Source organism: Rhinoraja longicauda, chromosome 17 (genome assembly GCF_053455715.1).
Source record: "Rhinoraja longicauda isolate Sanriku21f chromosome 17, sRhiLon1.1, whole genome shotgun sequence".
NCBI classification, from domain to species: Eukaryota; Metazoa; Chordata; class Chondrichthyes; order Rajiformes; family Arhynchobatidae; genus Rhinoraja; species Rhinoraja longicauda.
The window spans coordinates 6,549,934-6,573,487 of NC_135969.1; the positions used below are offsets into that span (position 1 = coordinate 6,549,934).

Consider the following 23,554-nt stretch of genomic DNA (forward strand, 5'->3'; position numbering starts at 1 on the left):
AGAAAGTTAATTATTTTGTCTTTTTATATTAGTTTATTTACTTTAGTTTACTTTAGAGATGCATTGGGGAAACAGGCCTTTCGGCCCACCGGGTCTGCGCCGACCAGCGATCCCCGCACATTAGCACTATCCTACACCCACTAGGGACAATTTTTACATTTACCCAGCCAATTAACCTACATAACTGTACGTCTTTGGAGTGTGGGAGGAAACCGAAGATCTCGGAGAAAACCCACGCAGGTCACGGGGAGAACGTACAAACTCCGTACAGACGGCGCCCGTAGTCAGGATGGAACCCGAGTCCCCGGCACCATGCCGCCCATATTATTGTCAAGCAGAGCAGCCCTGGAACACACCACAAAGGTCAAAATCGGCAACAAGGTCTGATTAAGAATATTTAAAAAAGAAGTTTATTAAAAGAAACATAAATCTGAAAAATCAAAACAGATTTTAAATTTGCGAGATCAAAAATCAGCGTAAACTAACACAAAACATGGTGTCACCATCTTATTACTGTTAAGCTCACAGATGAAATCCAGCTTACTTGCTTACTTTACCTGAACCCAACATGTTTTTCTACATATAACCTGTTTTATGAGGCATGCCAAAAAGCTAGAATGTATCAAACAATACAAACAGTAGAACTAAAGACCTTTAACTATAATAATCTTTTCAGGAATGTAACAAGTCCTATTATTGTAAGATGACCTTTTATTCATCATTGTTAGCATGAAAGCAAGAAAATCAGATGGGAATATTTATCATTCATTTGTGCAGTTTGGCCTGAGCCCCTTTTTGAAGTTGGACTTCCCTTGAATAAGTTACCAGGCCCCACGGTCCGGATTTGTCTACATCATAGGTACAGTCAGTGACACAGCTCCAAGTCTGAGTTGGAGTTCTCTGCTTTTGCACTAACCATTAAAAATAATACGGTCGTAGAACATCTGGCCAAAAACATGGTGAAAGTGGTGGATTTAAATGAGCACTTTAAAGCCAGTAAACAAGCCTGAGAGTTTATCCCCAGGCACCTGAAGGCAAGCACGCTGCAGTGGAGCAACTGAATCTGTGAGCCTTGTATTCAATGGGACCAAGGGTGTTGAAGAAGGCCCATAGGAAGCTATAGATGGTGTCAGGAAAAGGAATCGCCCTGGGGATTTGGAAACGTAATGGGAAGTTTAGATTTGAGGCAGCAGAGTTTTAGACGTTAAGCTGCATGGAGTCTGCGTGTAAAATGTTAGGCAGGAGTGCCTTAAAGCAGCCAAGTCTGAGGGTAACAAAGAAATTAGGGGTCAGGGAGGGAACTTCAGTTTGTGCTAAGGACCAAGGACCTTAATTCAGACTAGACATTATTAGGTAGAAAGACATTTCTGCTCACCATAATAGTGATGCTATTATGAGCATCACTATTATAATAGTGAGCCAGCAGTGCTGGCTCGAAGGGCTGAATGACCTACTCCTGCACCTATTGTCTATAATAGAATTACATGACAGACATGACAGAGACAGACAAATGTGTTAACTTCTAAAGTTGTTTTTGTTCTGACAGTATTCTTCTCTAACTTTTTCTAGCACAACTTCTGTTTAGATTTTCTCTGAACTCTCCTATCTCACCTAGCCTTGGACTTGGTTAACGAATATTGGGAGGGATGAAAGCAGGCAGAAGCATTTTTTGGGTGTGGCTGGTGGTTTTGTTCATATTTTGGTTTGCGCTGTATTGACAAATTCTGGATTATCATTCATGCCTCCGGTCGGAACCTGCGAAGGTTGTCCACCTGTTACAATAAAAGCAAAGTCATGATATGTTAGCATCAAATAATGGGCAAAACAGCCTATAAACTTTAGTTTAGTTTCAGTTTAGAGTTTAGAGATACAGCGCGGAAACATGCCCTACAGCCCACCGAGCCCACGCCTATCTGTACATTAACACCAGCACACTAACACTACCCTACACACACTAGGGACAGTTTACATTTATACCAAGCCAATTAACCAACAAACCTATATGTCTTTGGAGTGTGCGAGGAAACCAAAGATCTCGGAGAAAACGCACGCAAGTCACGGGGAGAACGTACAAACTCCGTGCAGACAAACACACGTAGTCGGGATCGAACCGGGGTCTCTTGCGTTGTAAGGCAGTAGCTCTACCATTACGTCGCCGTGCCTCTCTGGCACAGTTGGTGTGCTATTTATTTAACTGTGCATGCGAAAGTAAGTGAAAGGGTTCAAATTTCCCCAAATTCTTCACTGTGTATTGAACCCATCAATGTAAATCATGTTTGCAGGCCATTTTATGTCATGACACTTTAGAAGATAATTGGAGAATAACTGTAAACTAAGGACACATAATTAACCTCACCGCCTGTTATTTTTGGCTTACTTACTTGAGCAATCAGTAAGTAAATGGGAGTGGCGTCACCAGACCCCAAACTATACTGGACTTGTCAATGGTGGGGTGGTACAAATCTAGAATGGCTCATCAATACTCCAGGTCCTTCCCATCTCCAACCAATGGGCTTCCTCCCCAACCACCCACAATGGACGCAGACCGTCTCAGTAGCTAGTTGGTGTAGGTGCAGGCAAACATTTTACTGGCCAGGATCTTAGGATTGTATACACAACCTGTGGTCCGGATGCCTTTGAAAAGCCCCAAAAGGATTTATGCATCCAGCCACGACGACATGCACCTGATTTCATGCCACCCCCTGTCAGTGAGGATAGGCTACATCCTCCGCAAGGAAGGGCCCCATATCTGAGGAAGGGTGGGCCGGCTCTGGAGAGGGTCCACGCGAGGTTTACGAGAACGATCCCAGGAATGATTGGGTTGACGTATGATGAGCGTTTGACGACACTGGGCCTGTACTCGCTGGAGTTTAGAAGGATGAGGGGGGGTGGGGGGGAACCCTCATTGAAACTTACCGAATGGTGAAAGGCTTGGATAGAGTGGATGTGGAGAGGATGTTTCCACTAGTGGGAGAGTCTAGGACTAGAGCTCACAGCTTCAGCATAAAAGGACAGACATACTTTTAGAAAGATGAGGAGGGATTTCTTTAATTAGAGAGCGGTGAATCTGTGGAATTCATAGCCACAGATGGCTGTGGAGGCCAAGTGAATGGATATTTTTAATGTGGAGATTGACAGATTCTTGATTCTTAAGGGTGTCAGGGGTTATGGGGAGAAGGCAGGAGAATGGAGTTGAGAGGGAATAGAGTTTGTACGTTCTCCCCGTGACCTGCGTGGGATTTCTCTGAAATCTTCGGTTTCCCCCCACATTCCAAAGACATACAGGTTTGTAGTTTAATTGGCTTGGTAAATGTAAACATGGTCCCTATTGGGTGTAGGGTAGTGCTAATGTGTGGGGATCGCCCATTCCTTCTCTCCAGAGATGTTGCCTGTCCCGCTGAGTTACTCCAACATTTTGTGTCTAGCTTAGTGAACTCTTTTGTTTGCACTGCCTCTTGTTGTTTGGAATATTCCTTTTAGTTATGTGCAGCTCCTTCGTACACAGGTTTGTAGGTTAATTGGCTTCTGTAAAATTGTAATTTGTCCCTAGCGTGTGTAGGATAATGTAAGTGTGCAGGGATTGCTGGTCGTGGTAAAGCCTGTGTTTCCACGCTGTATCTCTGACCTAAACTAATCGAAGCTGTAAAGTGCTTGGAATGACCAATGCAGGCCTCTTTTCTTCCTTCAGAAGAACCATTCATAAGTTTTGTGAAGTATTGGCAAAGTCCCTTCAAGATTCAAACACTCAAAGTTTAGCAACAATGGAAGGAAGGCATCAGGATGCAGTCTTCCATCAACACATTGAAGTGGCCTGTGTCCCACCATGTCCATGCAGCCAATCTTAAGCAGATGCCCACAGGCTGAAAAATGGCTCAAGTCAAGATTTTGTTCTCAAATACTCCTCTGCCCACAGCCTTGGTCTCGATGGCGGCTAGCCAAATGCCGCAGTATTGGATTTTGAGTGACTTTGCCCACAGAAGTGTTCCTAGACGCCACACGGGGTGATGGACTGCAAGATGGCTACCGAACATGCCGACACTTTGTGTGCTGGTCCCAGAAGAGGATTTACCAGAAGATGTCAATCCATCTTCTCCCTTCTCCAATCGGGCAAGAGGTACAGAAGTGTGAAAACGCACACCTCCAGATTCAGGGACAGTTTCTTCCCCAGCTGTTATCAGGCAACTGAGCCATCCCATCACCAACGAGAGAACGGGTCCTGACGTCCCATCTACCTCATTGAAGACTCTTGGACTATCTTTAATGGAACTTACTGGACTTTATCTTGCACTAAAGATTATTCTCTTTATTGTATATCTGTTCACTGTGGGCAGCATGATGGTAATCATGCATCGTCTATTTGCTGAATGGATAACAGGCGACACAAAGCCTTTTCACTGTCCTTTGGTACATAAACGAAACACACTGAACACTAAGCACTATCATCTGACACAATTACAATTGCTTCATGCTTTTAAATCTCTGTTCCACTTGTAAATAAACTGTATTCTACACTCCAAAGGTATTTATTTCACAAAATGCTGGAGTAACCCAGCGGGTCAGGCAGCCTCTCAGGAGAGAAGGAATGGGTAACGTTTCGGGTCGAGACCCTTCTTCAGACTAAAGAAACGTCACCCATTCCTTCTCCCCTGAGATGCTGCCTGACCCGCTGAGTTACTCCAGCATTTTGTGAAATAAATACCTTCGATTTGTACCAGAACTTTTTCAGCAGAGGGTGGTGAAGGTGTGGAATTCTCTGCCTCAGAAGGCAGTGGAGGCCAGTTCGTTGGATGCTTTCAAGAGAGAGCTGGATAGAGCTCTTAAGGATAGCGGAGTGAGGGGGTATGGGGAGAAGGCAGGAACGGGGTACTGATTGAGTGATCAGCCATGATCGCATTGAATGGCGGTGCTGGCTCGAAGGGCTGAATGGCCTACTCCTGCACCTATTGTCTATTGTCTATTGTCTATTGTTATTTTCTTACATATTCTGCACTCCGATATTTTTCTTTGTTCTATCGTTTGTGCTTACTTTTGGCTTGACTGTATTCTCTGATTGTGTTATCTGATTCGATTGCATGGCGCATAAGTACTGTACCTCAGGGCAGGTGACAATAATAAACCCCAGCCAGAACAGTTACTCACCCCTTTGGCGAGCTGTGGATCTGTTAAGGGCCCATACTAGCAGTGCAACCACAATGATGCCCGCCACAACTCCAATTATTATCTTATACCTACGGAAAATAGAAGGGAAGATTAATTAAAATGAGAGGAAATGAGAGGCCTGGACAGAGTGGATGTGGGGAGGATGTTGCCACCAGTGGGAGAGTCCAGGACCAGAGGTCATAGCCCCAGAATGAAAGGACGTTCCTTCAGGAAGGAGATGAGGAGGAATGTCTTCAGTCAGAGGGTGGTGAATCTGTGGAATTCTTTGCCTCAGAAGGCTGTGGAGGCCAAGTCAATGGATATATTTAAGGCAGAGATGGATAGCTTCTTGATTAGTACAGGTGTCGGGGGTTATGGGGAGAAGGCAGGAGAATGGGGTGAGGAGGGAGGGATAGATCAGCCATGATTGAATGGGGGAGTAGACTTGATGGGCCGAATGGCCTAGTTCTGCTCCTATCACATGAACTGATGAACATAAAATGCTGAAGAGAGAGAGTGGAGCCACAATGCTGCCCAGTGGACCATCACTCACTTGGTCATTGGGATGGGCAAGGTGTGGGTACTTAAACTCCCGTGGTTTTGTTTTTGGGTTGAGAGCAAGGCTGAGCATAAGTAAAGGGTTGGGATGGGCTGTTGGTCCAAAGGAACTAGACCTTACACCGAAGCATCTCTGGATAAGTGCTGCCAGAGAGCTCTTGCAATTGAGGCAGATGGACCTTGTTGTCCCATCCTCCTCAGTATCTCCTCACCGCACCTGCACTTCTGCCTCGTGTGGGAAGGAACTGCAGTTGCTGATTTAAACCGAAGACAGACACAACAAGCTGGAGGAACTCAGTGGGACAGGCAGCATCTCTGGAGAGAAGGAACGGGTGACGTGAAGAAGGGTCTCAACCCAAAACGTCACCCATTCCTTCTCTCCAGAGATGCTGCCTGTCCCACTGAGTTACTCCAGCTTTTTGTGTCTATCTGCTCTTGTGCCTTCATGTCTTTCTTGGCGTTCTGCCCTGCTGAGCAATGAAAAACTCTCTATCGACCTCATCGGTGACCCTCGGGCTCTCTGTGATCGGACTTTACTGGTTTTGCCTTGCACAAAATGTTATTCGCTTATCATGTATCTGCACACTGTGAATGGCTCGATTGTAATCGTGAATTGTCAGGTTAGCACACGACAAAAGCTTTTCACTGTACCTCGGTACACGGGACAACAAACTAAGCTGAAGTGGCCTGCCTCCCCTGCCACAGGGCAGCTTGCAGAGGGCAGCGATGCTCCTGCAAACTCCATGGGGATTATGCTGAAGCACATCTCCAGGTACGTGGGCACCAGCTGCAGTAGGTGGGGGGATGCTGCTGGGTGACTGCAGTGGTGGGGGGTTGCTGCTGGGTGACTCTGGGTGGCTGCAGTGGTGGGGGGGTTGCTGCTGGGTCACTCTGGGTGGCTGCAGTAGGTGGGGGGGTTGCTGCTGGGTCACTCTAGTCCCCCCCCCCCCCAATCTTTGCACATCCCCAATCCTGTCCACTCGCCCCTTCAGTTTCATGTTTCATGTGTCTTGTGTGTTATGGCTGTTGGCAGATCAATATCCCTCCTGGGATAAATAAAGTCCCACCACATCGTGTTGTATGGGGGGATGGGGAGAAGGCCGGAACGGGGTACTGATTGTTAATGATCAACCATGATCACAATGAATGGCGGTGCTGGCTCGAAGGGCCAAATGGCCTCCTCCTGCACCTATTGTCTATTGTCTATTGTCTTGTATTGCTATTGTAAAGAATGTATTGTTTTGCCTGTACATATTTTTTTACGTCTAAAATATACCTTTGAAGATGATAAGCAAACTCTGATATACTTATCTATTTTTGAAAGATCTTTTTACCTGGCCGATATCCATGTGGCGAAGTCTTCAACGTGACTAGGCATAAAAAATAAACATTAATTAAAAAAAAAAAAAGAATTATACTGCTCAGAAGCCTGATGGCAAAGGAGAAAGAAGCTATTCCAGAGTCTGGTGGTGTGCACATTCAAGATTCTGAATCTTTTTGTCCGCTGAGAGCACATAGGAGGAATGTCCAGGGTGGGACAAGTCTTTGATTATGTTGGGAGCTTTTCCGATACATCATGAAGTGTAAATGGTGGAGAGTTTGATCTGTGCGATGGACTCGACTACATTGTCATAAAATGGAGATGGGATCAACACTCAGCGTGTTGGAAAATGTTATGAAAAATATTGCCTCTGTGTACCTAAACTGTGCAAACCTCCACAGCCCAGTGCTTCAGACAAAGAAAATGTTATTCATGGAAATTGATTAAAATAAGTTAACATTGTGGCGGCGCCCGGGGGCTAGGCCACTCCCTTGGTCATTCCACTGGGCACTCAGTGGATGGGAGGGATTAGGTCACTTCCTGGGTCAGTTCCCTTGGGACTATAAAAGGTTTTGGGTGTGTTGACTCACGAGTTCTTGAGTGCGGTGTTTGTGTGCCTTAGGAAATAAAGTATATCTACTACTCACCTGGCGTCTGGCCCGATTTCCACGGTGACCTCACCCACTACACTGGTGACCCCGATTTTCCTTCGCAAGTCGCGATGGACCCGAACGCTCTACTACCCGACTCTTCCAGTCAGCCACCTCTGGACCCTGCCGCCCGCGCCGCTCACCACGCCGTGTCGGTGTGGCTGCCTCCATTGTGGACCGAGGACCCCGACTTCTGGTTTGACCAGGCCGAGGCACAGTTCGCCCTGCGGGGCATAACTGCCGACGCTACTAAGTACTTTCATGTGGTCAGCGCCCTCGATCCGGCCACCGCGCGCCTGGTCCGAACCTTCCTCCGCGACCCCCCGGCGACCGATAAGTACGTGGCCCTTAAAGCCTTCCTCCGTCAGCAGTTCGGCCTCTGCGAGACCGAGCGGGCAACCCGGATCCTCCGAATGCCGGGCCTGGGTGACCGCCGCCCGTCGGTACTACTGGCCGACATGCTGGCACTGCTAGGCGACTACGAGCCTGGTTTCCTTTTTAAACATGTTTACCTGATGCTGCTGCCGTCCGATCTCCGCCAGCAGCTCCTCCACGACCCGTTCACCAACATGCAGGCGTTGGGCAGACGCGCCGATGAGCTCTTGATGGCCCGTCACCTGGCCCTCGACGCGTTGGAAGTCCATCCAATGGCCGACGACTACCCGCAGGTAGGAGCCTCAATCGCCCGCATCACTACCGCTCCCCGACAGCCTTCCCGACGGTATCCGGCTTCAGCAGCTCACCCAGCCGGCGGCGAGCGTTGTTCCCCCTTCGCGTGCTGACCTTTGCAGTGGCAACAGCGGCCCCCTCCTCGCCGCAGCCAACGGGACTTCGATCCGATCATATGGGGTGCGCACGATCTCCCTCAACTTCGGGGCCAGCAGCTTCTCGTGGCCATTCGTGATCGCGGATGTGTCCCAGCCGCTGCTGGGTGCGGATTTCCTATGGGCACATTCCCTGCTCGTGGACGTTAAGCGGCAGCGTTTAGTGCACTCTGTCACTCTGCAGCCCATTTTCCTCTGCTTGGGCGACCCGGTTGCGCGTCCTGATGGGCCCCTGTCGTCCGTGGACGCCGCATTCTCATGAATTCTGGCCGAATTCCCCGATATTCTGGACCCCCGGTTCCACTCCACCGCCCCGAAGCATGGGGTGGTGCACCATATAACCACTACTGGCCCGCCCTTGTACGCCCGGGCAAGGCGTCTTCCACCGGACAAGCTCCGTCTCGCTCGCTCGGAGTTCCACCTTATGGAGTCACTGGGGATCGTGCACCGCTCAGACAGCCCGTGGGCGTCCCCGCTCCATATGGTCCCCAAGGCAGATGGTGGTTGGCGTCCTTGCGGGGATTACCGCCGGCTTAACGATGCCACAATCGCCGACAGATATCCGGTCCCTCACATTCAGGATTTTAATGCACACCTGGCTGGCGCCACGGTATTTTCCAAGGTCGACCTGGTGCGTGGCTATAATCAGATTCCCGTCCACCCCGACGACGTCCCCAAGACGGCAATCGTGACGCCATTTGGCCTTTTCGAATTCCTCCGCATACCGTTTGGACTCAAGAACGCTGCGCAAGCCTTTCAGCGGCTTATGGACTGTGTGTGCCGTGGCCTGGAATTTGTGTTCGTGTACCTTGACGACATTTTGGTGGCAAGCTGCTCGAGACAGGAGTATGCTGCCCATCTCCGCCAGCTATGCCAACGCCTTAGCGATCATGGGCTTGCCATCAACATCACCAAATGCTGTTTCGGGGTGTCATCCATTGATTTCCTGGGCCACAACGTGACCCCGCACGGGGCGCTGCCGCTCCCGAACAAGGTGGACGCGGTGCGCCAGTTTCCACGCCCGACCACCGTGCGGGGCCTCCAGGAGTTCGTGGGGATGGTGGCTTTTTACCACCGATTTGTGCCGTCTGCAGCCCGGATCGTGCGCCCGCTGTTCCACCTCATGGCGGGCAAGCGCAGGGAGGTCGAATGGACCGACGATGCGGTGGCGGCGTTCCAACACGCCAAGGAAGCCCTGGCTGCGGCCACGATGCTCATGCATCTACGGGCTGATGCACCAACCAGCCTGACGGTCGACGCTTCGGAAGTAGCGGTTGGGGCGGTGCTCGAACAGCACACGGATGGGTGTTGGAAGCCTCTCGCTTTCTTCAGTAGGCACCTCAGCGGCGCACCGCTCAGCGGAACTACAGCGCTTTTGACCGCGAGCTCCTTGCCCTTTATCTTGCGGTCCGCCACTTCCGCTATTTTCTCGAGGGGCGGACTTTTACCGCGTACACGGACCACAAGCCCCTCACCTTTGCGTTCACCAAGGTGTCCGACCTGTGGTCAGCTCGCCAGCGGCGGCAGTTGGCTTACGTCTCGGAATACACTACCTCCATCCGTTTCATTGGGGGTAAAGACAACCGGGTGGCCGACGCCTTGTCTCGACCCGCGGTCCACGCCGTCCTGCAAGTGGCCGATGGAATCGACAACTCAGCCCTGGCGGCGGCCCAGTTGTTCGATAATGAGATGTCCGCCTACTGTACCGCCGTTTCGGGCCTGAGGTTGGAGGACGTTCCCTGTGGCACTGGGGGCGCGACGCTGCTTTGCGATGTGTCCACCGGGCAGCCACGCCCAATCGTGCCTGTTGCCTGGCGACGCCGGGTGTTCGAGGTGCTCCACGGGCTGTCCCACCCTTCCATTCGGGCGACGACGACCCTCGTGGCTTCCCGTTTCGTTTGGCACGGGTTACGCAAGCAGGTTGGACATTGGGCGCGCACCTGCATCCCGTGCCAAACTGCAAAAGTACAGCGGCATGTGCGTGCGCCGTTCCAGGAGTTCTCCGTCCCTCGCCACCGTTTTGACCACATCCATGTGGACATCGTGGGGCCGCTGCCGCCTTCTCGGGGTTTCACCTACCTCCTGACTATGGTGGACCGTTTCACGCGGTGGCCGGAGGCAGTTCCACTGCCGGACACGTGTGCCTCTACTTGTGCCCGAGCCTTGGCGGCACATTGGTTTGCCAGGTTTGGGGTTCTGCTCGACATTACGTCCGACAGGGAGCCGCAATTCACCTCCGAGCTGTGGTCATCCATGGCCCAACTGCTGGGGGTTAACCTGCACCGCACCACAGCGTACCATCCGCAGGCGAACGGCCTAGTGGAGCGCTTCCACCGCCAGCTCAAGGCCGCTCTGGAGGCCCGGCTCGTTGGCCCGGACTGGGTTGACGCATTGCCGTGGGTTTTACTGGGTTTCCGCACCGCCCCCAAGGAGGACTTGGCCACCTCCTCGGCGGAATTGGTGTACGGGGCTCCGCTGACGGTGCCCGGGGAGTTCATTCCCTCCGCCCAGGGTCAGGCAGAACAGCCCTCGGCCGCCCTGCAACGCCTTCGGGAGACGGTGGGCTCGCTGGCGCCAGTGCCGACGTCTCGCCACGGTTCGGTGCGGTCACATGTCCCTTCCGCCCTGCAGGACTGTCCTTTTGTTTTCCTGCGTCGGGATGCCCACCGGACACCCCTTCAGCGGCCTTATGAGGGACCGTTCAAAGTGCTTGAGCGGGGCTCTGCCACCTTCGTGTTGGACATGGGGGGTCGTCCTGAGACGGTCTCTCTTTCGCGGCTGAAGCCGGCGCACGTGGACGTTAGCCAGCCGGTTCTACTGGCGCAGCCTCGCCCTCAGGGTCGTCCCGCGTCCCGGCCCTTATCCCCGGAGTTCCCGCGGGTGCCTTCCCCTGGCGGGGTGGTTCCGGTTCCTGCGCCCGCCGTGGCGAACACGCGGGCTGGCCGTTTCGTCCGTCCCCCTGTCCGTTTCGTGCCTTCGGTTCTTGGGGGGGGGGGGTCCTGTGGCGGCGCCCGGGGGCTAGGCCACTCCCTTGGTCATTCCACTCGGCACTCAGTGGACGGGAGGGATTAGGTCACTTCCTGGGTCAGTTCCCTTGGGTCAGGTGGTCTGGGACTATAAAAGGTTTTGGGTGTGTCGACTCACGAGTTCTTGAGTGCGGTGTTTGTGTGCCTTAGGAAATAAAGTACATCTACTACTCACCTGGTGTCTGGCCTGATTTTGTCGATGACGTCACCCAGTAAATCTTTCGTTTTAAGCCAGGGGTATTTTGGAATTCTATTAAAGAAAATCAGAATAGAATAAATTCTAAGGTTAAATAATTCTTGTCATTATCGTTTTGAAATATAGAGTGTGATTACACAAGGTCTTACTCCAGACTTGGAAATAGTATTACAAAGAAAACTATGGGCACATGATGTGGACAGTGGTGCTCCACAGTCATCGGTGTTGGGACGCTCGATGGTGATTATAAACAACAATGTAGATGGATTGGTTCGTCAGTTTGCAAATGGTACAAAATTTGGAGTTGCAAACAGTGAAGAATTGTGCTCTGCGATATAGTTATATTTAACTTTCCTGCCCATGACTGATATGGATTTAATTAGTAAGAGCAAAAAGTTTACTGAATACTGGAAATTTGGAATCAAAACAGAAAATACTGAAAACATTCAGCGGACTGATTTTGTGGCTGCTAACAATACTTGGCCCGGACTGGGTTGCCGCGTTGCTGTGGGTTTTACTGGGTGTCCGCACCGCCCCCAAGGAGGATTTGTACACCTCCTCGGCGGAATTGGTGTACGGGGCTCAGCTGACGGTGCCCGGGGAGTTCGTTCCCTCCACCCAGGGTCAGGTAGAACAGCCCTCGGCCGCCCTGCAACACCTTCGGGAGATGGTGGGCTCGCTGGCGCCAGTGCCGACGTCTCGCCACGGTTCGGTGCGGTCACATGTCCCTTCCGCCCTGCAGGACTGTCCTTTTGTTTTCCTGCGTCGGGATGCCCACCGGACACCCCTTCAGCGGCCTTATGAGGGACCGTTCAAAGTGCTTGAGCGGGGCTCTGCCACCTTCGTGTTGGACATGGGGGTTCATCCTGAGACGGTCTCTCTTTCGCGGCTGAAGCCGGCGCACGTGGACGTTAGCCAGCCGGTTCTACTGGCGCAGCCTCGCCCTCAGGGTCGTCCCGCGTCCCGGTCCTTACCCCCGGAATTCCCGCGGGTGCCTTCCCCTGGCGAGGTTGTTCCGGTTCCTGCGCCCGCTGTGGCGCGCACGCGGGCTGGCCATTTCGTCCGTCCCCCTGTCCGTTTCGTGCCTTCAGTTCTTGGGGGGGGGGGGGGGGTCCTGTGGCAGCGCCCGGGGGCTAGGCCACTCCCTTGGTCATTCCACTCGGCACTCAGTGGACGGGAGGGATTAGGTCACTTCCTGGGTCAGTTCCCTTGGGTCAGGTGGTCTGGGACTATAAAAGGTTTTGGGTGCGTCGACTCACGAGTTCTTGAGTGCGGTGTTTGTGTGCCTTAGGAAATAAAGTACATCTACTACTCACCTGGGGTCTGGCCTGATTTTGTCGATGACGTCACCCAGTAAAACATTCGTTTTAAACAGGGGGTATTTAAGAATTCTATTAAAGAAAATCAGAATAGAATAAATTCTAAGGTTAAATAATTCTTGTCATTATCGTTTTGAAATATAGAGTGTGATTACACAAGGTCTTACTCCAGACTTGGAAATAGTATTACAAAGAAAACTATGGGCACATGATGTGGACAGTGGTGCTCCACAGCCATCGGTGCTGGGACGCTCGATGGTGATTATAAACAACAATGTAGATGGATTGGTTCGTCAGTTTGCAAATGGCACAAAATTTGGAGTTGCAAACAGTGAAGAATTGTGCTCTGCGATATAGTTATATTTAACTTTCCTGTCCATGACTGATATGGATTTAATTAGTAAGAGCAAAAAGTTTACTGAACACTGGAAATTTGGAATCAAAACAGAAAATACTGGAAACACTCAGCGGACTGATTTTGTGGCTGCTAACAATACTTGGTTTCAAAGGCACTTTGTAGATTTTGGTCTTATTGTGTTGGTAACTGTTTCAATATCAATCAATTGAATGTAAAGCAATCATTAGCCCTACATGAATTCAATTAGAAAATTATATTGTATATCTCAAATGTTTATGTGATTTGTGAATTCAGTAAAGGCTAATTTCCATTACCTGAATAGCCATACTGCAGGCACTGTTTGTACAATAAAGTGCTCTGCCTGGATATTAATTTTTAAAAATAAAGTAACTAGGCATGACATGCAGACCAACATGACTGTGGCGTAGCTACTGTACATCTGTACTCCTTTAGTGGAAGCATTTGCTAACAGCATTTGTTATGCTGATAGTTTGACCCCAAGTGGAGGTATAAATTAAAACTGCTGCTTTAATTAAATCATCACAAGTATGATTTGGGGGTTATAAATTAAGAGTGGAGAGAGGGAGAGGGTGAGGGAGATGGAGAGAGAGAGAGGGTGGAGAGGGGGAGGAGGAGGGGGGGAAGAGAGAGAGAGAGAGAGAGAGAGAGAGAGAGAGAGAGAGAGAGAGAGAGAGAGAGAGAGAGAGAGAGAGAGAGAGAGAGAGAGAGAGAGAGAGAGAGAGAGAGAGAGAGAGAGAGAGAGAGAGAGAGAGAGAGAGAGAGAGAGAGAGAGAGAGAGAGCTAAGGGTTAAAGTGTTGGAAGGGGCACTTTGCAACAATTATAGTGCAAGTGGTCAACATGGTGAATGCTGTGTAACTACATTTAGAATTAAAGAATAAACAATGTTGGAGTTAAAAGGGTAGCTTGCATGCCAAATGCAACCAAACTGTTTTAGATCAGACCTTTGGTAATTTCATGTAACATTGGGTGCAATACCATTAGTCAGTGCTTTCATGTATTTTACATGTGGCATTAGATTGGGTTACAATAAACTGTTCTGAATTGTGAGCCTTGCCTTATTTTCTTTGCCTAGACCAATTCAGACCAAGCTCAGAAATAAAATAACAGTGGAAGCCACGATTTAGACGTAATATATTTATAAATCTAATTCCAAAACACAGTATTTTATAGATTTCATCCAATTCTCTGATGCAACAATTTGAACTCATAAAAACCAAAGAAGAGTCAAAGCATCCAATATTGTTGGTTACTTACTCGTGGTTAGTCTCCGTGCAGGTCACTCCATCCCAACCCCACTTGCAGTCTACCTTGGAGGTTGCAGCTGTCAAAGTAATACAGACGTTACAGAGATCTTAAATCAAATCAAATTGATCTGATGCAATAACTATTAATACAAAACTAGAAACTATCAGCCAAGCCTCTGAGTCAAATCTTTCTGGGTTTATAAATTCATAAGTCATAGGAGCAGAATTAGGCCATTCGGCCTATCATGGCAATTCCTCCATTCCATCAACGGAGATGCGACCTTTACCGTGTTGTGTCTCCATTCGCGCTGCGGCCTAACACCGTGGAGTCGGCGGCCTCCAGCTGGAATCGACCTTGAAGACTCCTGTCGCAGGGCCTGGACTTACCATCTCGGAGGCTTCGGCCGTGGGCCCTGCAGACCGCAACATCGGGAGTTCGCAGGTCCCTGGCAGGCGACCGGTTTTCGGGAGCTCCAGCCGTAGCAACTTCGACCGCACCGGAGTGCGAGGTTTGATCGACCTGCTCGCAAGCCCTTCATCGCCCTGCGTGGCCTGGCCGCGGCATTTTCCATCGCCCGGTGGGGGCTCAGGACCTTCATCGACCTGCTCGGCTCGACCCTGGGACTTTCCATCGCCCGGTGGGGGCTTCAAAAGTCGGGAGCCTCGATCGCCTCGTGGCACCACGGGATAAGAATGAGGAGGAGATAAGACTTTTCTTTGCCTTCCATCACAGTGAGGGTGTGCCTGGAGCAATCACTGTGATGGCTGTTTGTGTTAAAATTGTAATTGTGTGTCTTGTGTTCTTTATTGTTTACTGCCGGACCCTGACGTGAGAGGACGCTGGCGCTATTTGTTCGCCGCTTCTCCGTCAGGACAGTTCGTCTGTTTGTTTTTATGTCTTGACTGTTATTGTAAAGCGTCTTTGAGCATTTGGAAAAGCGCTATATAAAATAAATGTTTGTTATTATTATTATTATGGCTGGCCTATCTTTCCCTCTCAGCCCCATTCTCCTGCCTTCACCCCCATAACCTTTGCAGAAGCATTTCGGAGATTGACGTCTAGTCTGAGGCTCTAGTGAAGGTAGGGTTGCCAACTTCCTCACTCCCAAATAGGGGACAAAGGGTAACGTCACCGCCCCGCGCCCCACGTGACCTCACCCAGCCAGCGGCCATGTGCTCCCGCTCCACCAATGGGGGCCGCCCGGGCCTGGAGGCGGTTTGCTACGCAACCTCCGTTAGGTGGCGCCCGGGCCTCCGGGCCTACACTGCCGGGGCCTACAGTGTTCGGGCCTACAGTGTCCGGGCCAACAGCACCCCTCCAGGGCCTAATACGGGACACAGGCACGGGTGTCCTGGCTAATACGGGATAGTTGGCAACCCTAAGAGAAGTGTCATCTTATGGACCCCATGTTGAATGGGAGTTCTCGCTGCTCTCTCGCCTTGTCAAAAGAGATCCCTGAATTCCTCACCCACATCTGCTCTGTGTCCCGTAGTTCTGCTTCCGCCCCACAACTTCTTCCGTACAGCCATTAGGCTATTAAGCACAACAACCTCAAATAAGCTCTGAACATAGACTGATACTGTTATTATTGTTTGTTTGTTTTTTAATGTGTATGTGTGTGTGTGTATGTGTGTGTGTGTAGGTGTGTGTATATGTATGTGTATATGTGTATGTGTATGTGTATATATATATATATATATATATATATATATATATGTGCATGCATATATATATATATACTAGCAAAGAGGGCCCGTTGGGCCCATTCCCACACCCCCCATTCTCTCCTCCCCCAACCCCAATCTTACTCTCCCCACACCCCCCCTTACCCCATGACCTCCCCTTTTCACAGTACCCCTCTTTCCCCCACCACCAAGCCCCCTCCGGACGACCCCTGTTGTCCCCCTCCCCAGTCCCCATTCTCAGACCCCGCCACCATTCTCTCTCCCCCACCCCCCCTTTCCCCAGCACACCCCTTTCCCCTACTCTCTCTTGCCCCCAGCACCAACAGGTCCGGGGGGGGGGGGGGGGGGGGGGGGGAGCTCATCAGTGAAAGGTCGGGGGGGGGGGGGAGGGGGGGAGCGCATTAGTGAAATTTCCGGGGGGAGGGGGCGGGGGAGCGCATCAGTGAAAGGTCCGGGGGGGGGGGGGGGGGGGGGGATAGCGGGGAGAGGATCTCCCGGGTGTGGGAGAGAGGAGAGAAGCAAGGGGAGAGAGGAGCACAGACGCACAGCAGCGCCACGCTGAAAGCCTTCAATAAATCAGCAGGAGGGGGGGGGGGTCCATGGGCATTGTGACGTCACACGCTGAAGGCCATGGAAAAAACGGCTGGAAATCTTTTTTTTTTTTACTAAAACCTCTGTAACTTAAAAAATACACGACCGAATCAAATAAAAATATCATTTTCCAGCAGCGTTCAGCGTCGTGATTAAGGCGGTGCAAACACCGTGGCGCTACGGTTAACGGTTTTTGCCGAAATCAGCCGAAATAACAGAGATTTTTTTTTTTGACTTTTAAACCTCTGTAACTTAAGAAATATACGACCGATATGTCCAGCGGTGTGATTAGGCGGTGCAAAAATTGTGGCGCTACGGTTCACCGTTTTGCCGAAATCAGCCGAAATCACTGTTACAAACCTGTTACATACATATATACTCTTCTGAGTTTTAGTATAATAGATGTATGTGTATTTGCATATGTGAGTATGTCTATATATATATATATATACACACACAGACCTTTTTTTCTGGTTTATTATATTGTTTCCAGTGCACTATGTTTACATATTCTGTTGAGCTGCTGTAAGTATGATTTTCTTTGTTCTATCTGGGAAAAGTGACAATAAAACACTCTTGATTCTTTGCTCTTGACTCTTGAACTGGAAGGGTGAGACATGGGCTGGCAGGTGATGGTGGAAAACCCAAGGTAGGTGGGAGAGGATGGGCAGATGGAGCAAGGAAGGGGAGGGAGGCGACTTTCAGCAAAGGCTGGTGGACAATCGGTGCAAACAAATAAGGAACCAATTGGGCTGACGGATGCAAACGTGGAGATGAGAGGGGGAAGGTGGAGATGGAGGTTGGAAGGTGATAAATAGAACAAGGTTAGAGAGAGGCGATGGGCAGATGGAAGCAGATGGGAAAAGGAATAACAAACCTGATATCGGGACGGGATGGGACAGGGCAAGGGTTATGATGTTATTCGAAGATAAACACAAGATGCTGGAGTAACTCAGCAGGTCAGGCAGCATCTCTGAAGGGAAGAAATGGGTGACGTTTTGGGTCGACACCCTCCTTCTAAACCAGCATCTGCAGTTACTTCCTACACATTATGATTTGTTCTATTGTTTTAAGTTTTTTCAAACCACATAACAGTCTCCTTTCTGTGTCTGACTTCAGATCACCTTAATGTTCACATCCTGTTCAACACCTAGCTTGGTTTCCAGACTCACATTTCCTGCATTATAATATGCTTACTTAGCTTAGTTTTAGATTTAGAGATACAGCATGGAAACAGGCCCTTCGGGCCCACCGGGTCCGCGCCACCCAGCGATCCCCGCACATTAACACTATCCTGCACACACTAAGGACAATTTTTACATTTACCCAGCCAATTAACCTACATACCTGTGCGTCTTTGGCATGTGGGGGGAAACCGAAGATCTCGGAAAAAACCCACACAGGTCACGGGGAGAACGTGCAAACTCCACACCGGTAGTCAGAATCGAACCCGGGTCTCCGGCGCTGCATTCGCTGCAAGGCAGCAACTCTACCGCCGCGCCACCGAGCCGCCCCTTCCTCCACACATACTGCCTATGTGTCTCTCAAACCACCAGGCATGCAGACTCTAAACCAGGGTCTTCTTCAGCTCTGTGCAGGAAGGAACTGCAGATGCTGGTTTAAACCGAAGTAGATACAAAATGCTGGAGTAACTCAGCGGGTCAGGCAGCATCTCTGGGGAGAAGGAATGGGTGACGTTTCGGGTCGAGACCCTTCCTCGGACTTCATGTCAACAACACCAAGGACCCTGATCTGAAATAATGATAAGAGTCCAAAGAATGGTCCCAACCCGAAAAGTCGTCTAACCATTCGTTCCACAGTTACTGCCAAAGATACTCGAGGAGCAAGATAGACCACTCGATCCTAAAAACCGTAGTATGTCATGACGCCATTTTAATTGGCAGAAACTTACAGAAACATTTCAAAAGAAAAATAACAAAATTCTGTGAATTGATAGATGAGATGTATTCTGCATTTTAATGGTGTCATCGCACACACTGTTCCCCCACAACACTGATTACACTGCGAGAGGCATAACGAACAGCGGGTTTTGACTACTAAAATGGCTCCTTTGCGTACTACACTTCAGTATGGGCCATTTCAACGGAGTGGTCCATCTTGTTCCTCGAGTATCTTTGGTTACTGCCCACCACACCATCAAAAGCATCTATGTGAGGCACCGCCTCAAAAACCCCACTAACCGGGCCAGGAACTCTTCTTGCTGCCAGCATCGGCAAGGAGGTACAGAATCCCAAAGTCTAAGACCACCAGGTTCAGGAACAGCTAATTTCCTACAAACATCAAGTTTCTGAACCAAACTGCGCAGCCCTAATCTTACCTCTACAATAGAACACCATGGACTAACCCTTGGACCAATAGAATGATGGAGTTAGGGAGCAGGGTAGGAAAATAACTGCAGATGCTGGTACATATCGAAGGTATTTATTCACAAAATGCTGGAGTAACTCAGCAGGTCAGGCAGCATCTCAGGAGAGAAGGAATGGGCGACATTTCAGGTCTAAAGAAGGGTCTCGACCTGAAACGTCACCCATTCCTTCTCTCCAGAAATGCTGGCTGTCCCACTGAGTTACTCCAGCATTTTGTGTCTCTCTTGGGTGTGAACAAGCTTATGCAGTTCCTTCCTCAACTTGACTTGACTTAACTCGAATACCCAAGGCAAAGCATAATTTATCAAAAAGATATGCACTTTGGAAGAATGGAAGGGGAAGTACAATGTTTTCATCAGGGCATAAGGGATAGGAGTAGAATTTGGCCCATTGTCTACCTCCATTCAATCATGGCTGATCTATCTCTCCCTCCTAACCCCATTCCCCTGCCTTCTCCCCATAACCTCTGACACCTGTACTAATCTTTGGGCAGGAAACCAACGATCTCAGGTGTGTACGTTAATTGACTTGGCAAATGTAAAAATTGTCCCTAGTGTGTATAGGATGGTGTTAATATGCGGGGATCGCTGGTCGGCGCGGACCCGGTGGGCCGAAAGGGCCTGTTTCCACGCTGTATCTCTAAACTAAACTAAACTAGTCAAGAATCTTCCCTAATTACGTGATCTTTTCATTCTGTGATGACATAAGCAGCAAAGTGGCAGGATCTGAATATTCCCACAAATTTCCAATTGTCAGGAAGGACATTCTTGCTATTGAGGGCGTGCAGCGTAGGTTTACTAGGTTAATTCCCGGAATGGCAGGACTGTCATATGTTGAAAGACAGGAGCGACTAGGCTTGTATACACTGGAATTTAGAAGGATGAGAGGGGATCTTATTGAAGCATATAAGATTATTAAGGGGTTGGACTCGTTAGAGGCAGGAAACATGTTCCCAATGTTGGGGGAGTCCAGACCCAGGGGCCACAGTTTAAGAATAAGGGGTAGGCCATTTAGAACTGAGATGAGGAAAAACTTTTTCAGTCAGAGAGTTGTGAATCTGTGGAATTCTCTGCCTCAGAAGGCAGTGGAGGCCAATTCTCTGAATGAATTAAAGAGAGAGCTAGATAGAGCTCTTAAGGATAGCGGAGTCAGGGGTTATGGGGAGAAGGCAGGAACGGGGTACTGATTGAGAATGATCAGCCATAATCACATTGAATGGTGGTGCTGGCTCGAAGGGCCGAATGGCCTACTCCTGCACCTATTGTCTATTGTCAGACAATGGAGCGGTTTCTCAGGTGAGGGAGAAAATCTGGAAACACAGGCCTCACTCACCCTCAGGTATCAAACGCCTGCTTGGAGAACACTGAGAACACTGTGAGCACGTCGGTGGATAGATCTGCACTTTGATGAATTTGAAACCATCCCTGAACCCTGGAGCGATCCCTTTCCCTTTACAGAAACAGTGCAAGGATGAAGTATTTTATAGACTGGTGGGGAATTTTTGGAACAAAGGAGGCTGAGAGTGGACGTGATTAAGGACAACAAAAACTGATAATGTGTCCACATAGTGTAAATAAGAAGGATCCGTTTCCTTTCAGGAAAAGAGCAAAAATGTGGCGACAGAGAATTAAAACAACTGGAAAAAGGATCTGAGGGAAGATTAGGAAAAATCTTTTCTCTCACAAGGTCGTATAAGGCTGGACATCATTGCCTGGAAGGATCATGGATGCAAAATCCTTCATTTGTTTTAAAAATTGGTAGATTGAACAGTTGAGAACTGCAAGGCTAGAAAGTGGCATTTGGCCAGGTAATCTTTTTGGACTGGGATAAATAACTAACTGCTGGCAGGTCAGGCAACATCAGTGGATGGAAATGGATAGATGATGTTTTGGGTCGGGACCCTTCGAATTCTGGTATCTGTGGTCTTGTGGCTTTGTAAGTCCTCACCCGACTTGAAACCACCTCTAACATCACCGGCACAGCCCTATCCTGCTATATAAATGTAATGCATTATTATTATTATTATTATTATTATTAATGGGCTAAACGTGCTCTCACCATGCTTTGCATACACTAACATAAGCTGTGGTCTAACACCTACGTAAGCTGTGGTCTAACGTTACCGCCTGCTAATTCAGAAGGAGGAAGGTGACATTTTCATCCAAAGGTTCACATGAGTTTCCTTTCGGCCATTTTATGATCTCAGAAAGCTATTGGTGCCAGAAAAATGGCCGGTGAGGAGTTGGGTCTAAAATCTCAATGTGACTACATTTGTCTGATATTATATTAAACAAAAACAGGCTTCCAAACTGAATCCATTTGAATGGGATAATGTGCAATGATTCATCTCATTACCCCTCATCCCTAAAGATTTTGTGGACTTAATGCTTGATCAACAAACTTGGGTGAATATTTTAAAAGATTTTAAATTGTTGAACGCGTCTGTGTTTTGGACAATCAGGGGAGAGTCTGACGATTTCTGAAACTTCAATTGCAACTGAGAATGGAAAATGCAAATCAGACTGATATAACTTTTACTCTGACCTGGAACTCGAAAAAAAAGGTATTTTGTAAAAGGCCACAGTGGCAGGATCTGAATATTCCTGTAACTTTCCATAAGTTGTCAGAGAGTTGGCGGCGGTCACGGTGGCGCAGCGGTAGAGTTGCTGCCTTGCAGCGATTACAGCGCCAGAGACCCGGGTTCCAACCCGACTACGGGTGCTGTACATATGGAGTTCGTACATTCTCCCCGTGACCTGCGTGGGTTCTCTCCAAGATCGTCGGTTTCCTCCCACACTCCAAAGACGTACAGGTTTGTAGATTAATTGGCTTGGTGCATGTGCAAATTGTCCCTAGCGTGTGCTGGGGAAGTGTTAATGTGCGGGGATCACTGGTCAGGGCGGACTCGGTGGGCCGAAGGGCCTGCTTCCGTGCTGTATCTCTAACTAAACCAGATGGTTCTCAGGTAAGGGAGAAAACCTCGAAACTCAACCCTCTCCCCTGGGTTTCAATAGTTAGTTTGGAAAGCAGGTCGATTGTGGTGGACAGGTTGGTTAATAGATCTGCTCTTTCACTGATGAATTTGAAACCACTCCAGAAATTTGGAGCAATTCCTTTCCCATTACAGAAACATTGCAAGGACATTTCAGCTTGAATGAATTACTTTATAAACACGTGGGGGGGGGGGGGGGGAGTTTTGGAACAAAGAGTGTTAATTGAGATTTAAAAAAAATTGAAATTAATTAAATTAATTGAATTAATTAAAAATTTAGATTAATTGAGATTTAAAAAAATATTAATAAGGTATATACAAAGAGTAAATCAGAAAAATCCATTTTCCTTCACAAAGAGATTTAAAAAAATCAGGAGACATAGAATTAAAAGAACTGAAAGAAGGGTCAGACCACCGAGAGACTTGTGTGATGAAGATAACCGATTACTGTACCAACTGGAAAACAAGTGAGAGGAATAAATGTTCGCGTACTAATCGATCAGTAAAAATGTTGTACCTTTGCCAATGTACAATTGACAATTGAATTACTTGCTCGCACTTGTACGGTGCCACCCAATGCAATACAATCGGATGCAACATTTTTTTCGAAAATCACAAGGTAATTTAATTCTTAAGAAAATTCTCTTGAACTTACTCCAGAATTATTGCTCTACTGTACGTATTAACATTTTTAACATCATGCCGACATAATTTGCGCAAGAATAAAATGTTACCATTGTGCGGGAAATTTTAAATAAATTCTCCAACGTACTCCTTAAATTAAGAATGGAATGGAGCAAGTTTATTTCCAAGCTCACCAGAAGGCTGAATTGCCAGGCAGGCTATCAGCCAACACATCGACTGCAAGCTCATCATCTTTATGGCCATATTTTCTTTCCAGTTTATTCCTTGTGTTTCAGACCTCAGTTAAAACGTGAACCTCCGGTGTGCTCAGAAGAACGGAATGAGAAAGTTAGTGTGCAGTGCTTGGAGTTACAGTTTCGTTTCTAAATTGTTTTATGACAGAGTAGTGTTGCAGAGCACGATGTGGTGCCCTCCAACGTATCATGATGAAAACAACAGTCATTAAACTGCTTTTGTTCCCCCTGCTGGAAGCTGCAGTTCTTGAAGATTCAACTCACTGTTTGGACTAAACTAAATGAGGATAGTTCATGAGACTTGGAAGAAGGGTCTCGACCCGAAACATCACCCATTCCTTCACTCCTGAGATGCTGCCTGAC

At 48.7% G+C, this 23,554-nt stretch overlaps 1 protein-coding gene across 1 annotated transcript; it reads right to left on the bottom strand.

Moving 5' to 3' along the window:
- Window positions 1–463: 463 nt before the first annotated feature.
- Window positions 464–23,270, bottom strand: LOC144601585 (uncharacterized). The gene is made up of 7 exons (XM_078413794.1): window positions 23,132–23,270; window positions 14,668–14,734; window positions 13,031–13,105; window positions 11,694–11,768; window positions 7,032–7,067; window positions 5,140–5,228; window positions 464–1,772 (listed from the first exon to the last, which is right to left on the bottom strand). The coding sequence occupies exons 1-7, from the start codon at window positions 23,199–23,201 to the stop codon at window positions 1,693–1,695; spliced, it is 492 nt and encodes a 163-aa protein (XP_078269920.1). The 5' UTR covers window positions 23,202–23,270; the 3' UTR covers window positions 464–1,692.
- Between the last annotated feature and the right edge of the window lie 284 nt (window positions 23,271–23,554).

Bases quoted from the DNA above. Each gene is read 5' to 3' on its own strand.
- LOC144601585 (XM_078413794.1), bottom strand. From the start codon at position 23,201: ATGGCCATAAAGATGATGAGCTTGCAGTCGATGTGTTGGCTGATAGCC. The intron at 13,106-14,667 runs GTAAGTAACCAA...TTTCTTTAATAG, and splicing joins TGCACGGAGACTAACCACGA to AATTCTTAAATACCCCCTGT. The intron at 11,769-13,030 runs GTGAGTAGTAGA...TTTCTTTAATAG, and splicing joins AAAATCAGGCCAGACCCCAG to AATTCCAAAATACCCCTGGC.